We start from the raw sequence: 14,997 nt of genomic DNA, 5'->3' as shown, positions 1-14,997 counted from the left end.
TAAATACCAATAGAATTGTTTTGCTTTGTCAGACAAAACCAAACATCAAATTTCAGAATTCTGCCTTCTGGATTCCAAAAACGACACCTTGTCCGATGCTTTGCACCAATGGTGACATACATGCGAAATTTATTTGATGTTCGTAATAAATACTACAAGACAGAAAATTGTCTGTGCAGGTCCACGTCTTCGTATAGCCCCGATATTCGGTATTTCGATGATTTTAGCAACATTATTCACCGGAATTGTTCCAAATCTAGTGTTTGAAGTACGTAACGGATACTGCAGCCTAAGACAGAAAATTGCCTGTGCAGGTCCACGTTTTGGTATAGCCCCCATATAACGGTACCTCCCGATATTCGGTATTTTGATAATTTTGGCGACATTATTCACAGGAATTGTTTCATATTTGGTTTTTGAAGTTCGTAATGGACACTACAGTCTACGACAGAAAATTGTCTGTGCAGGTCCACGTCTTCGGATAACCCCCATATAATGGTACCTCCCTATATTCGGTATTTTTATGATTTTAGCTACATTATTTACCGATTTTTTTTCAGAAAATTTCGCATTTGAATGTTGTAATGACTTATGACAAAAGTTGCTTATACAAGTCCACGTCGTCGTATAAACCCTAATATAATGGCTACATTCGGTATTTTTAAGATTTTAACAGAATTTTTAAGGTCTTTTTTCTAAAACCATAACCTTATCTGATGTCTCGTAATCAGTGTGACATTCTATGAAATTTTGAGATCCTAGTCCTTGAGGCAAAGAACTATTGTCTCAAAAAACAAAGTTTTAGTACGTTTCAAAATCCCCGGCTTATCGATTACCTTGGTGGTTAGGCCCCAAATTTCAAGATATTAGCCTTAGCCGTTTCTTCTGGGCGTTAATGGGGCAATTGTAATTATATGCTGAAAGTATATACAGTTCCACAACTAATTGTTTGCGGAACGAAACATATTATTTTTGTTTCAAAATAAATAACTTATAATATATAATATATTTATTCATAGCTTAGATCGACCAATTTTGGTTATTTTAAACGTAGTAACCAATTTTTCAATTGCATGAGATGTAAATTTTCGGCTTCGTGTTCTTCATATCTGGTATAAGAAAAAAAATGCCGGTTCTGTAACAAAAGAAGATTTTTTTTTTAAATTTGTAATGTCTCAACTATAATTTTTTGAAATGTCTCTAGTGTTCATAAATGTCTCTAGTATTCCTTAAAAGGTGTTAATATTTTATTAAATAAAGCCTAATCAATTTTCTTATTTTCTTTTCAGGTATGTTCTTCAACGTTTTTAATAATTTAAAAAGGTATCAAACAAGGTGAAAGGCAATGAAATTATTTGCAATTGTCATAGAAAAGTAGCTTAGTGCCACCGTTTCTGATAATTACAAAAAAGACGTATAGAAATAGCCAACAATCTTTATCATTTAAGTAATCCCAGCCCTGTCATGTGTTATCTGAAAGAACCAATAAGATATAGTGAATTGTTGAGAGTATCTATGTATAATTTCGTTAGCGGAGAGAGCGGAGAGAGCGGAGCGAGAGTAAGAATAAAAGCTGAATCCATAAGATACAAAAGTCAGCTGCATTTGTTGGACTTGCTAAAATATTGTTTTAACAAACAATTTAACAATAAATATTAACTACACAAAAAATGTTCTTTTCAAACAGAAATTAGTTTTCTAACTCTCTTTTTATAATTTAATGTGCTTTTACTGTTTTTATAACTAAAAAAATTTAGACTTTACTCATTAAGCTTCCCCAAAATAACGAAGCAAAACAAAAAAAGAAAGTTTTGCATTTTGACTCCCCTATTCAGCCGTATATTTAGCTTGTTTTGTATCTGTTAGATACATTTTGGTTGACGTTGCTCTCTCAAAAATAATGAACAAGAGAGGGAGAATTCAAAATATAATTTTGTTATGAATCATTATTATATTTGTAGGTATTTCTCTCTTCCGACAGTGTTGCCGTTGTCGAATAAATTTACTTCAAATAATTTGTATAATCGCAGATTTTATATGTGGTTAGCGATTATATCAGCAATGTTCAGGAAAGAGAAGTTATATTTATATTTGTTAGAATTTGGATCAGTACTTCATTTTACAACTAAGTTTGTTAAATTGTTTTGTATATAATTTCACAGCAAACCATAGTTAATAGTACATAATCCAAATTCAGATACTGATACGTTCCCATTGATAGACTATAACGACCAATAAAAAACTCTTTGAACATAAAGAAAGGTCATTGAAAGTAAACATATGTAAAACGCAGAAGGATTCTCATGGGGAAAAAGTCCTTGTTAAAAAATAAGATTTTAGGAACATTAGCATTGGGATCAGCTGCAGCGGCAGCACGAGTGATCACATCGGGTCGAATCTCGACGTTAGTAAATAAACAAACACAAAAAAAAAAAAATATGATAAAATGTGTCGACATAAAACACAAATCCAACATTAGTGTGAGCTGAGTCGATCTAGTTGTGTGTACCCATCTGTGAGATGAAAAATCAAAATGTAGTCTTTAATCTGATTTTTCAGTTCCTCTATAGATAACAATTATAGACCGATCGAAATTTTGCGCGGGTAGAGTATAGGACATGACAGAAGCCACCATATTTTTTTGTGTGAAAAATTGCAAAACGTCCATTTAACTGAGAATATTTTTATACACTCCACCTTAAAAAGAAGGGTATATTAACTTTGTCATTCCGTTTGTAACATCCCCAAATATTCTTCGTAGACCCCATAAAGTATATATATATTCATAATCAGCATCAAATTCTAAGTAGATTTAACGATGTTCTTCTGTCTGTTGAAATCAACCCACACAGCCCACATTATTTGACGTATAGCTTTAAAATTTGGAAGAACAATTTGTATTGTGTCTAGGATAGTTGGTATCGGTCCACGTTTAGGAATAGCAGCCATATAACGGTACCAACAGATATTCTACATTACATTTTTTACATGAATTTGTCTAAAAAATTGGTATTTACAGGTCATAATGGGTTCTAGCACCGGTGGCGAAACATTGCCTGTATAGGTCTACGTTTTTGTATAGCCCCTATATAACGTTACCTTCCGATATTCGGTATTTTAATAATTTTTGCACATTTCCGAAATTTCCAAAATTGGTATTTGAAGTTCGAAATGGGTTCTAGCTCCGGTGGCGGAACATTTTATATATAGGTTCTATTTTATATATAGGTTTTTGCCACATTTCTTCACGAATTTGTCTAAAAACTTATATTTGTAGTTCGTAATGTGTTCTATCTCAAGTGGAGGAACATTGTATTTATAGTTCCACGTTTTCGTATAGCCCCACATAATAGTACCTCCGGATATTGAGTATTTTTCTGATTTTTGCCACATTTTCGACGGTTTTTTTTTTTAATTTGGTATTTGTAGTTAATAATGGAATTTAGCTCCGGCGACAGAACATAGAAAGTTTAGGTTCACGTTTTCCTAGTGCACATATAACGATACCCACCGATACTCGATGTTTTGATAATCCTAGTTACATTTACCCACGAAATTGTTTCAAATTTGCTATTTGAGGAGATTTGGTAGGTGACAAACCTTGAAGTATAAAATTGTCTATGGAGGTTCCCGTTTTGGTATGGCCCCCATACAACGGGCTCGCCCACTTTATGTTTTTTTGAAAACTCTAACTGTATTCTCTTACCGATATTACCGGGGATTTTAGTTTAAAGTGTAACACGTTTGAATCCAGATACTTTTGTGTAAAAATGGTTTCTTTACCTAATGGTGAAGAGTATGAGAAGTTCGGCTGGGCCGAGCTTAATGTCTTTTTAGTTGTTAATACTAAAAATCACTTTCTGACGAAATCGCAAGTACATAAAAGAGGAACATCTGATATTTACTGATTTCGTAGACTTATATAGTCTAAAATTTGAGATATGGCAATATATACACATGAATCTAAATTTCCAAATGTCCTTTCGATTTGCCGGATCTTGGCCATTCGCACAGAATTTGGAATTTTCTTATGTTTTTGGTCATGTTTGAACAGAGTAATGTAACAATGAGAATTAGGACCTTAGAACAGGAATGTAGCGCTTTGTTACTTAAAATAGCCCAAATTTTTATCCCAATATTATGTTTTTTGTTACTAAAAGCTGACAAATACGTAGAAAAAACATTGGTTTCAAACTTAGAATTTGTGTTCCATTTTACCAGAATCCTGTGTTTTACTTTGTCCGCTGCTGTTATTGCAATTTTATGATTTGTAGTTAAACACATGACATACTTTACCACTTTTGCGAACATAAAGAGTTATCTCAAGAATTATTATTATTATACATTTGACGACGCCGAGCTTTGAACTCATAATCTTCGGCTTTGCAAACGTTGAGAAAAGTAATTTCTGTGGATTTTGATTATTTGTATGGAGTAACCTACGGCACTGTAGAATGAAGTTTATTCACATTATCTTTTAATGGGTTTTTCGTCTCATACAGCGCCCAGGTTTTAACTAAATGTTTCCTCAACATTTCATCACTTTTTATGCCTAAGATAGGCATGGCAACCCTGTTGCCATGGTAAACACAGATATCTAGCCACTAACATGCAGGTCTTGCAGCCTTCACTAACTCAAAGCAATTGTTTGAGTACCACCACTTAATTGTTACTAACTCTCTTCGATACAGTGGAGAGAAAGGGAGAGCACGCAAGAGAACCGCACGTTCCAGAGAGTAGAGAGACTGCAGTCATTATCTTTGCTCGTCATTTCAGCTTGTGTGAAGGCTAAAATGTTCAGTTGTCACACCATAACCAAAACGCGTACAACATAGCCACGCTAGTCGCGTCTTATTTCGGGTAAAAGGTGTCTGCTGTTTTGGTATGCACCCAATCTGCTCTTCAGTTTGTTTCTTGTGATGACTATAGCCTACGACGACGTGGACGTTTTGAACGATACGTGAACGTAGCCACAACAACCGATTGTTGTTGTCTTATTTACTGCTGCGGCACTGTATCTGCGTGCGTGATTAAAAGAATAGAAGAAAACGACAAAAAATAAAAAAAGAAATACTTGGCCATGTCCTAATAGGTTTTCATGGAAATCTTTATGTGAATCAATGAAAAATAAAATCAAAAGAAAATCATTTTCCAATTTTCCGGCGTTTTTGTGCCACAGGAAAACAAGAGAATTATCTTAAGTGTTGTGGCGCTGCTGTCACTCTGGTGTTTTATTTTCTTTTATTGTTGTGGCATTGCCAAGCAAGATATGAAATACAAAAAAGAAAGAATCTAGCGCCGCCGACAAGAGCAACAACTTGTTTTACCAGATTTTGACGTCATATCCCGTCAATGCTAAAACCCCAAAAAGCCAGTGAAACGAAACGTGAAAAAGTTGTTATTTGCTGGCTAAATAAATAGTGAATGTTTTTTATTTTTTCTGCTGTATTTGTCCAAATTTACAACAACAACAACAAAATAAGTATCTAACAAAAATTTTGAAATTATTTACAAGAGAAGCAAAGCACAACAACAACAAAAAGTTTCAAACGAAAAAAAATATTTAAAAGATTTGTGTGAAAGTTTGTGAAAAAGTCAAGCAAATTACGAAAATGGGATGGAATGAAAAAGAAATGAATGATATTTTATTGATTGGCAACGAGCAAATAACCACAAAATAGCTCATAAGAGCCACATTAAAAATTGTTAGCAAAAAGTGAAATCAAATAAAAAAATTAACAACAAATTACCTAGTATTTGGATAAAATCTCATTTTCAAAGAAAAAGGCAATCAACAAGAAAGGAATATATATCTATCCATCTCCTCCAACCGTGGATTACCTGAACACAAAAGATCAAAGAAACCCAGAACCAAAACCAGAAGCCATAGTTACTGCAATTTTCACCTCCTGCCTCCACCTGAGTTAATTACCCATCTGCCCATTTGTGGCTGTGTGGCAGAATAAAATGTTGGAATTTCTCTTCACCACCCTGCACATCCGCTGCCTCCGCCCACGCCATCATCGCCATCACTAATGGTTGTTGGCTGTTACTGTTATCATCAGCGCTGTACGCCATCCATCCATCCGTACACCTCCAATTGCCCCGCTTAAATGGTTCGTAAACATTTCACTTTATTCGTCGATTCTTTTGTTTTCATACCGGGGAACTTTTTTTGTTTTGTTTTTGTTGTTAACTATATGTGTGGATGTAACATGCATTTCTGCATTTGGATTTCATTCTTTGTTAAAAGATTCTTTTGTTTTCTCATCATTTCCACAAAAGACAAAAAAGAAGCAAAAGAAATGCCTTTTTTAAGCCACAAAACAAGAATTTCTTTCTTCTCTTCAGAAGGCACCAAACTCTTTCTTTAACAAAATAGATGTGAGCTACAAGTTTTCGTTTACCGTTTGGAAGCTTTGGCAATTATTTACCGCTTCAGATATTTCAAATTGTGGGAGAAGGAATCTTCCATACCGGCTTAAAATTCAAATTCCATTCCCAAAGACGACTTTGGAGAAAAAAATTAAATTTATGAGGGAAAAGCACAGATGAAAACCAGCAAGGAAGGGATCAGTCTGATCATGTACAAAAATAGGTTAATGCATCTGAACTCATATTGATTATATTTTACAGACGCATTTCTAGGATTTATATGATGTTTCATACCAAATATTATTGATTTAAAAAGTCTAAGACTTATGGCTTTATCTGAATCTATTCATCCTGATTCGGCAGACTTCAATGAGGAATACGGTTTTATTTGTTAAAATTCGTTATATTTTGGCATATTTGGTATTTGCGCACAATCAACATAAAATATATATAGAGAGCTATTTATATATAAATCTGTGCAGATACTGAAAAATTGGACAACTATATTTGAGTAAAAACTCTTCGATTTTTTTCGAAATTATTCCTGATTCCGGGACTACTTCTTTCTTGGGGGACGGACCCGGACCCCAGATTTTTGACCCGGAAGTCCGGGTTCAATACCAGGGCTAGACGCGAACCCACTTTAAAAGTTTATGAAAACACCTATTCAATAAGTGGTCACATGATGTCAAATTATATCTGACACTCGTACAATTTGTGCCAATTTGGTCCAGAGATATAGTTGTATAACTTAAACTTGCTCTTTCTTAAATTCAGTAGGTCACACTTATTTTACAACAACTGTCACGAACTACGTGAACTAAAGTTTTTTTTTTTTAATTTAAGAGTTGTAAGCGATTTTCTCCTCTTCTGGCCTTCAGCCGGGGCTTGAGAATTCCTCATCTGCTTATGCCTGCACCGAGTAATGTGAAGCAAAGTTTTCAAACTTCGATATCTTTCATATATAACCGGGTCTTGAGATTTTCTTTAATGGGCATGTCCCACACCGGCAAACGCGAACCAAAGTTTGCTAAATTTGATACTTTTTATAAGTAGCCGGTCTCCAGCTGGGGCTTGAGATTTTTTCCCCTGCGTATGTCCCACACCGGCTAACGCGAACCAAAGTTTTCTAAATTTGATACTTTTGTAAGTCCAAATCGGCTACGCGAAATAAAGTTTTGTTTTATTGAAAACTTACTTGTAATGAACTGGTTGGAATCGGGTTATGCGTAGGCATCAGCACAAACTGTAGTATTTTGGAACGGTAAGAGTGTCAGCTATAATTTGGCATCAATTTTGTTAACCTTCATAATGAGTACTTTTTCTACTTGTTGGGGGGTTTTATAAAAATCGGGGTCCAAAAAATCGATTCTCTTTTAAATTTTAATGAATGAAAGCAAAAAATGTCGGAAATAGCATCACATTTTAGAATAAGTTTAGATTTGATCAAATTGGTCACCTTTGGCACGAATTATGGCCTTCAAACGGCCAATGAAATCGTTACACGCTGCCCGAATGTTACTCTTTGTTATTTTGGCCCATTCCCGTCGAAGCGCTTGTTTGACATGATCGACACTTTGGTATTTTTTAGTGCCAACCTTGCTTTCCTAAATACTCCAGTCACAATAGTCCAACGGATTGGTATCCGGAGATTTTTTTTCTTTTTTCTTTTTTTTCGATCGTTCCCATCGCCACACTTTCCCGCCCCTGCCGACCGAGGGGGCCACCTCCCCATAACGAAGGGAGCGCGTACACCCTATAGTCCGAAATATAGGGGGTTAGTAGGCTAGGGGAAACCGGCTACAGTAATTATCAGCCGGCTAAACAATAAAGTACATTAATATACACAATACAGACATATAGACTACAACAAAACTAAAATCCAATTAATTATTTCTGGCAACTGTTTCTACATTTTAAGAACACAAGATAGATTTTTTTATAACATGCAAGGGTTCAGATAAAGACATTATATTGTATAGTTTGTTATATTCATCACATAAAGACCGCAGAGGATTACACAGTTCGTAATTAGATTTTGCTATTGTCAATTTAAGAGGCAAGTAGTTTCGCGTGCTACGCGAAGGGACATTAAAGTTTATTTCGCTTAAGAGAAATTCAGATTGAATTTGCCCGCGCAAGAGTTTTATTATGAAAATGCATCTTAGCATTTGACGCCTTTTGTGAAGTGACGGAAGATCTATAAGTTTTAAGCGATTTTCATAAGGTGGAAGAGCTTCATTCGAATTCCATCCTAAGCCTCTAAGAGCAAACAGAAGAAATTGAATCTGTACAGATTCTATCTTGTCAGAATATAATTTATAGAAGGGACTCCAAAGTACACAACCATACTCCAAAGTTGGTCGAACAAGACTAATGAATAAACGTTTAGTAACATAAGGATCATCAAATTCTTTAGACCAACGTTTTATAAATCCAAGCAACGACTTGGCTTTATTAACACAAGAATCTATATGTAAATTGAAGCTAAGTTTTCTATCCAGAATTACACCCAGATCTACAAAGGAGTCTACATTATCCAATTTATATGAGCCAATAAAATAGTCACTTTTAACAGGCTGGGATCTATAGAAAGATAGCTTTTTACACTTTTTTAAATTTAATGACATCCCATTTTCACTACACCAATTCACAAGACAATTTAAATCGCATTGAAGATTATTTAATTGGTTATAAGACTCGAGATTAGAATATAATTTAACATCATCAGCAAACATCAAAATTTTAGAGCGACGAATAACAGATGGAAGGTCATTTAAGTAAAGTACGAAAAGTAGTGGACCTAAATGACTACCTTGAGGAACTCCTGAGTTTACATTTATATTATTAGAAAGAATATCTTTAAATGATACTTTTTGGGTACGTTTCTGTAAATATGTCAATATCCATGATAAGAGTATTGTAGGAAACCCCATGGAATCAAGTTTATAAATTAATAATTCATGTGCAACGGTATCAAATGCTTTACTGAAATCTGTATAAATAACATCAGTTTGACACTTGTTTGAAAAACCATTGTGCACTTGACAAGTAAGTTCTAATAAATTCGTCAAAGTAGATCTAGCTCTAACAAAACCATGTTGTTGAGGTGATATTACAGGTGAGACAAAATGAGTTATTCTACGTGTGACCAAAAGCTCAAAAAGTTTGGGAATAGCACTTAGTTTTGCTATGCCTCTATAATTTTCAATAACACATCTACTATTGGATTTATGTAAAGGAATAATATAACTAGAACGCCAAAATAGAGGAAAGTAACCTAATGTCAATGAGTCATTAAAAATTGTCGTTAGTGGTCTATAAAGTTCATGAGCACATGAGATTAAAATAGATGTTGGTACACCATCAGGACCTGGTGAGTTAGAATATTTCAATGATAATAAACCGTTTAATACGTCAGTCTCCGTGAATGTGATACGAGGGAACTGATTTAGCTTATTAACATTATAAGGGTAAGTAGTAAAATTTGAGGTAAATTTAGAGTAGGTATTCTGAAAGAATTCTGCAAACATATTTGCGATTTCTTTAGGGTCACATGATTCTTTACTCCCGAGCTTCATGTTTCTAGGATATTCCCGGACTTTTCTCTTTGAATTCACGAATTTGTAAAAATATTTTGGATTTCGGTTTAAGTTAACTCTCACTCTTATTAGATAATTAGAATAACATTTAGTATTTTGAATGTTGTAGATATTTCTGGCTATAGTGTAATTACTAAAGTTTATCGTTGTACAGCATTTTTTAAATTTTTTAAATAGTCTACTTTTTACATTTCGCAACCGTCTCAGATGTGGGGTAAACCAAGGTGGGCCCATATCTGAGCACAAGATTTGGACAGGAACTGAGACTTTAAATGCATCATTAAGTTTATTATAGAAACACGAGACTCGAGAATCAATGTTACCTTCACAGACCCAATTAATATTGGATAATGTAGTACGTAGCTGATCCACATTTGTCTTACTAAAGTTAAACTTTCGTGTTTTAGAAGACGATAATGTCTTAATCATAGGAATATTTTTTAGTTCAAGGTTTATCGATAGAGTAGGGTGATACAAGTCTTCAGGCTCGGAGAAAGGAGAAATTCTACATACGGAAGAGTTTGTAGTCGATGAAAACACTAAGTCCAAGAGTTTACCTCTCGCATTATAGATGTTATTTATTTGATACAGACATTGATCAGAAATGTTTTCCCAGAACTGTAACATATCAGAGGATAATTCTGAGGATGAAATGGGTACATAATCAACATTGTTATCACCTGGGACCCAAGTTAAACTGGGCAAATTAAAATCACCAAAGCAAATCAATTCTGAATTTAAAGGCCGACACGTTGAAACTTCTTTTATTAGGTCTGAATGTTTAAGATAAATATCTACATTTGAATTTGGAGCAATATAAGAGCACGTAAGAATAAACGTATTATTTAAATAATTTAGCTTAACACAAACAAATTCTATATTAGGACATTCTGTAAGCAAAATGCGCTCCGAGGCAATAGAATTGTGGACGGCAATGAATACTCCTCCACCAACTTTATTCAATCTGTCTTTCCGGTAAATTTGGTACTGATCAGACAAAATCTCAGTGTCACGTATGCCTGGTTTAAGCCAAGTTTCCGTGAAAACGAGAATTTTGAAATCACAGCAAAAGGATTTTAAATAAATATTTTTCAGTTTAGAATTAAGGCCCCTTACATTTTGGTAAAGAATAGATAGAGAATTGATTAGTTTTTTGAGACCGGCACACTTGAAGGGATCTTGACAGGTTTATTAGCATTAGTTTTCTCTCTAAACACAAATTCCTTTACAAGAACACCATCTGGCCAAAAAGATCTATTTAACAATGTATCAAACATATCATGAGGCACGACTATTTTGAACGATGATATATCTCGTGGTAATGACGAATTAAATTTAATAATTCTACAGTCATTTTGGTGGCCATTGTGCGCTGGAAGTGAAGCAAGGAAGCTCATTTTCTTGGAATGTCCAAGGTCTGCGGCCAAAATGTTTGCATGCCCAAGGCTTTATTACACCCTCCAGAATATTTTCGCGATAATATTCGGCATTTATTATGAAACCACGGTCGAGCGGAGACCGACCATCGGCTGTTATGGCGGCCCACATCATCTCCATGGCCGGCGCTTGAGTTCTGGTGGCCAACCAAAGGTGTACATTTTCAGCTGACCTATTTGGCAAGTAAACACGATCATTTTGTTCGTTTACAAACTGCTGGACTACGAATGTTTTTTCATCGGAAAAAAATTAAATTCCGCAGTTCACCACTTTCGGCCAAGCGAAGAAACTCTTTAACTCTTTTGAGTCTATTTTCTTACTGTTGCGGTGTAAGTTCCTGCACTTTTTGGAATTTCAATAGCTTTACCCCGAGCTCATTTTTCAATATTTGCCGAATGCAATATTGCGATATGTTCAGCTCACGAGCCAATAATAATAACTTTTTTTTCTGGAAAATGCTTTTGTACCCTTGAAAACAATATAATGAGCTGTCACTGGAATAATTTTAACAGCTGTCGGACGAGTAGCTTTGAAATGACAGCAGTCTGAAATTGGTTGCAGTTTTTTCATTTCACCCTGTAAGTTCCGAACCGCTTGAAATAACCCCATCATGTGACCACTTGTCTATATCGGGTAAGTGGATCGGACTTTCGGGTCAAGAATCTGGGGTCCCTGTCCATCCCCCAAGAAAAAAATAAATTATTTTCCCGGGATCAGGGTAAAAATACCTACGACTGGAAAATTTTCAAAAAATTTAAAAGTTGTTACTAATCAAGAGTTAAGCCGAAAAAGTTTAACATTTCCTGTTTTTTTTTTGTTTTATACCAAATATTATGATACTGAGAACAAGTTATGGCCTTCAGGTTGGTTAAAAGTCAAATTGGCTTCATCATATATATGAGAGCTATATCTTAACTTGGATTGAATACCACCGATTTCCTTTTGCCAAACAAATGAACTATCCAAAGTTTTGTCACAATCGGATAATAAATGTGACCTTAACTTTGGACATGTGAAATCTACTCAAAATGCAATTCTATACAGATCATCAGAATTATTGGTCTATCTCGCATCCTTCTGCATGTTATTAGGGTACGCCGTGTGGCGAAGGGTATAATAAAATGCTTCTGATGAATGTCAGCTTTTAAATATTAATGCTCAAATTTGATTAACTTTATGTTTTAAATTTTTAAAAAATTTCCATTTTTCGGAAATACTGCCGAAATTTAATTTTGCTTAAACTGACGGGTTAAAACACCTATGTTGCAGTCGAAACAATTGCTACATAGTGTTTAAATACAGCTAACTGATTATGGACTTAAAGTATTGTCAAGGGCAATTCTCAGAGTATTAAATCCAGTTATTTTCGCCCAAACCCATCCTAACATTAAAAAAATCTCGGATCATGATACCAATACAAATGCAGCATGTCATTTTGTGTACTCTAGAGTTGCAATTTAGCTGCTTTTCTCGATTCTACTCTGTTTTCTCATGTCAATTGTGAAGATTTTTTAATTAGTGCCCTTGGCTAATTATAGATGTTGAATGTTATTGTTGTCAAGGCCCCGCCTAGTTGTTAAATTAACTTTTACTCCAACCTAAAATTAATTTGTGATATTTTAATGCGAAAAATGTACAAAAGTAGAAATTAAATCTAAAGAGACGAACTTTTCTAGGTGGTAATTAACAGGTAGTCTGCATTTGGAAAGCTTTCAATGGGAGGGAGAGGGAAGCCAAAGAGATTTTTTTTGTTTTTAAAGTAGGGTTACAAAGGGTGATGAGTAAGTTCCACATAGCAGCGACTGACTGTGAAATTGCAATCATATTGTTTTAATTTGTGCCTTACATTTGTACATGGCTGAATATTTTCAAAATTTATTCGTAACATTTCGATTAATTTTTAGGCCATTATTAAGGTATGCATTTATTGAAATGCTCTGTTTTTATAAAAAAAGAAACAAATCTCCGATAACATAACCTCTAAAATATAATTTAACCTTGGACCTGCTTTTTTTCTTCGTAGCTGTTTTATTTCTCTTCATTCCATTGTTTGTTTGCCGTTTGAATACCAATCGCTCCAATTGACTTTGAAAAGAAAAAGACACAAAAGAGTTAAATATTTCTTTTGTTGTCATTTCAAAATCACTTGTCATTCATCGATTTTTATTTTAGTAAATGTGAGCGATTTAAATTACTTAACGTGCAGCGAATTTTAAGTTTATTTTTTGATTGAAATTTCATTAATAAAATGTAACTCTATGGAATGGAATAAACAATGTCTATTGAAATCAAGAGTTATTGAGATATGTTATCATAAAACGGACTCCAATCATAACATGTACCATTGTACAGTATCTTGCGATTTTCTAACGTGAATTATATTTAATTCGCAGGTATTTATCTCATTCCTAGGATGTTTGGTGTTCAAAAAATCGGCAGATTTGGGTATAACCGTCACGGTACGTCTTGATTTTCGGCATTTTCGGTTTTTTTGTACCAATCGTTGAACAAATCAGTTTGTAATTTGGCATTTCGATTTCTACAATATCCAATTGAGGGCCGCCTATTATGAGAAGGTACTAAACCTGCAGGAAATGTCAGAAGAACATATTTCATTTTACGTCATCTATATTTCAGTTAGACGGAATATATGGGCCTCGTTTACTTTTAGCCTACAAATAATGGTACCTTTGTTTTCGGCATTTCGGAGATGTCTGCACCAATTTCCAACTCAATGTTATGCAATTTGACATCTCAATTCGATGATCTCTATAAGCGAGTAGCTAAAAAATTTATTCTATTTTGCAAAAAAAAAAAAAAAAAAAAAAAAAAAAAAAAAAAAACGAAATAAATAGTATCAGAATAGAATGGGTCTATATTATAATGGGGTCTATATATAGAATGGGTCTCTTTATAACATATTTTGTGTGGCAAGAGATATTTGGATGTGTGAAATTTGAAGAGAATCAGATGCTTATTTCGCTTTTTGTGACAGTTATAATTATTCAAAATGTTGACCCATTGTGGGGGAGGTGCCAGAAGGAGTCGTCCTATTTTGTTCATCTTTATAACATATCTTGTGTTGAGAAAAGTATTTGGATATGCCGATATTGAAAGTAATTGGATGCTGAGTTTGTCTTTTATGAGCTTCTTGGCTTTTCAAAATTTTGACCCGCTGTGGGAAAGGTACCAGAAAGTGTAGACCGATATAGCCCATCTTTACATCAGATCTTGGGCTGGTAAAAGTATTAGAATGTGTGTAATTTGAAGAAAATCCGGCTTTTTTACGATTTATAAGAGTTATAATTATTCAATTTTGTTACCCTTTGTAGGGGAAGTACTTTATGGAGTGGGTCGATATTGTCCATTTTCGTAGCGAACCTAGAACTGATTCAAATATTAAAACTTGCTAAGTAGGAGCAAAATCACATTATCTTTTCTCTTTCTATGCAGAAAAATAATTTCTTTGATCTTATCTTTTCTTTCTTTGCGACAATTTATGGGGATGTTACCAGAGGGAGTGAACCAATATTGCCCATCTGCGAACTCGATCTAAGTTTGAGAATAATATTACGATGTACCA

The 14,997-nt window shown here is 34.3% G+C and overlaps 1 protein-coding gene across 3 annotated transcripts in view; it reads left to right on the top strand.

Moving 5' to 3' along the window:
- LOC101895306 (serine-rich adhesin for platelets) overlaps positions 1 to 14,997 on the top strand; it is a 224,638-nt gene that overhangs the window by 28,586 nt on the left and 181,055 nt on the right. Inside the window, exon 1 of one of the 3 annotated variants that reach the window (XM_059126735.1) lies at positions 4,793 to 6,116. The exons of the other annotated variants lie outside the window; for them this stretch is intronic. Coding sequence (XP_058982718.1) covers positions 6,114 to 6,116 — 3 coding nt within the window. The 5' untranslated portion in view covers positions 4,793 to 6,113. Of the gene's footprint in view, positions 1 to 4,792; positions 6,117 to 14,997 lie in introns of those variants that run through there. 3 annotated transcript variants of the gene reach the window in all.

Source organism: Musca domestica, unplaced genomic scaffold (assembly GCF_030504385.1).
Source record: "Musca domestica strain aabys unplaced genomic scaffold, Musca_domestica.polishedcontigs.V.1.1 4, whole genome shotgun sequence".
In the NCBI taxonomy this organism is placed as follows: Eukaryota; Metazoa; Arthropoda; class Insecta; order Diptera; family Muscidae; genus Musca; species Musca domestica.
Note: the sequence above shows the minus strand (reverse complement) of the source record. Positions and strands in the feature narration are given on the sequence as shown.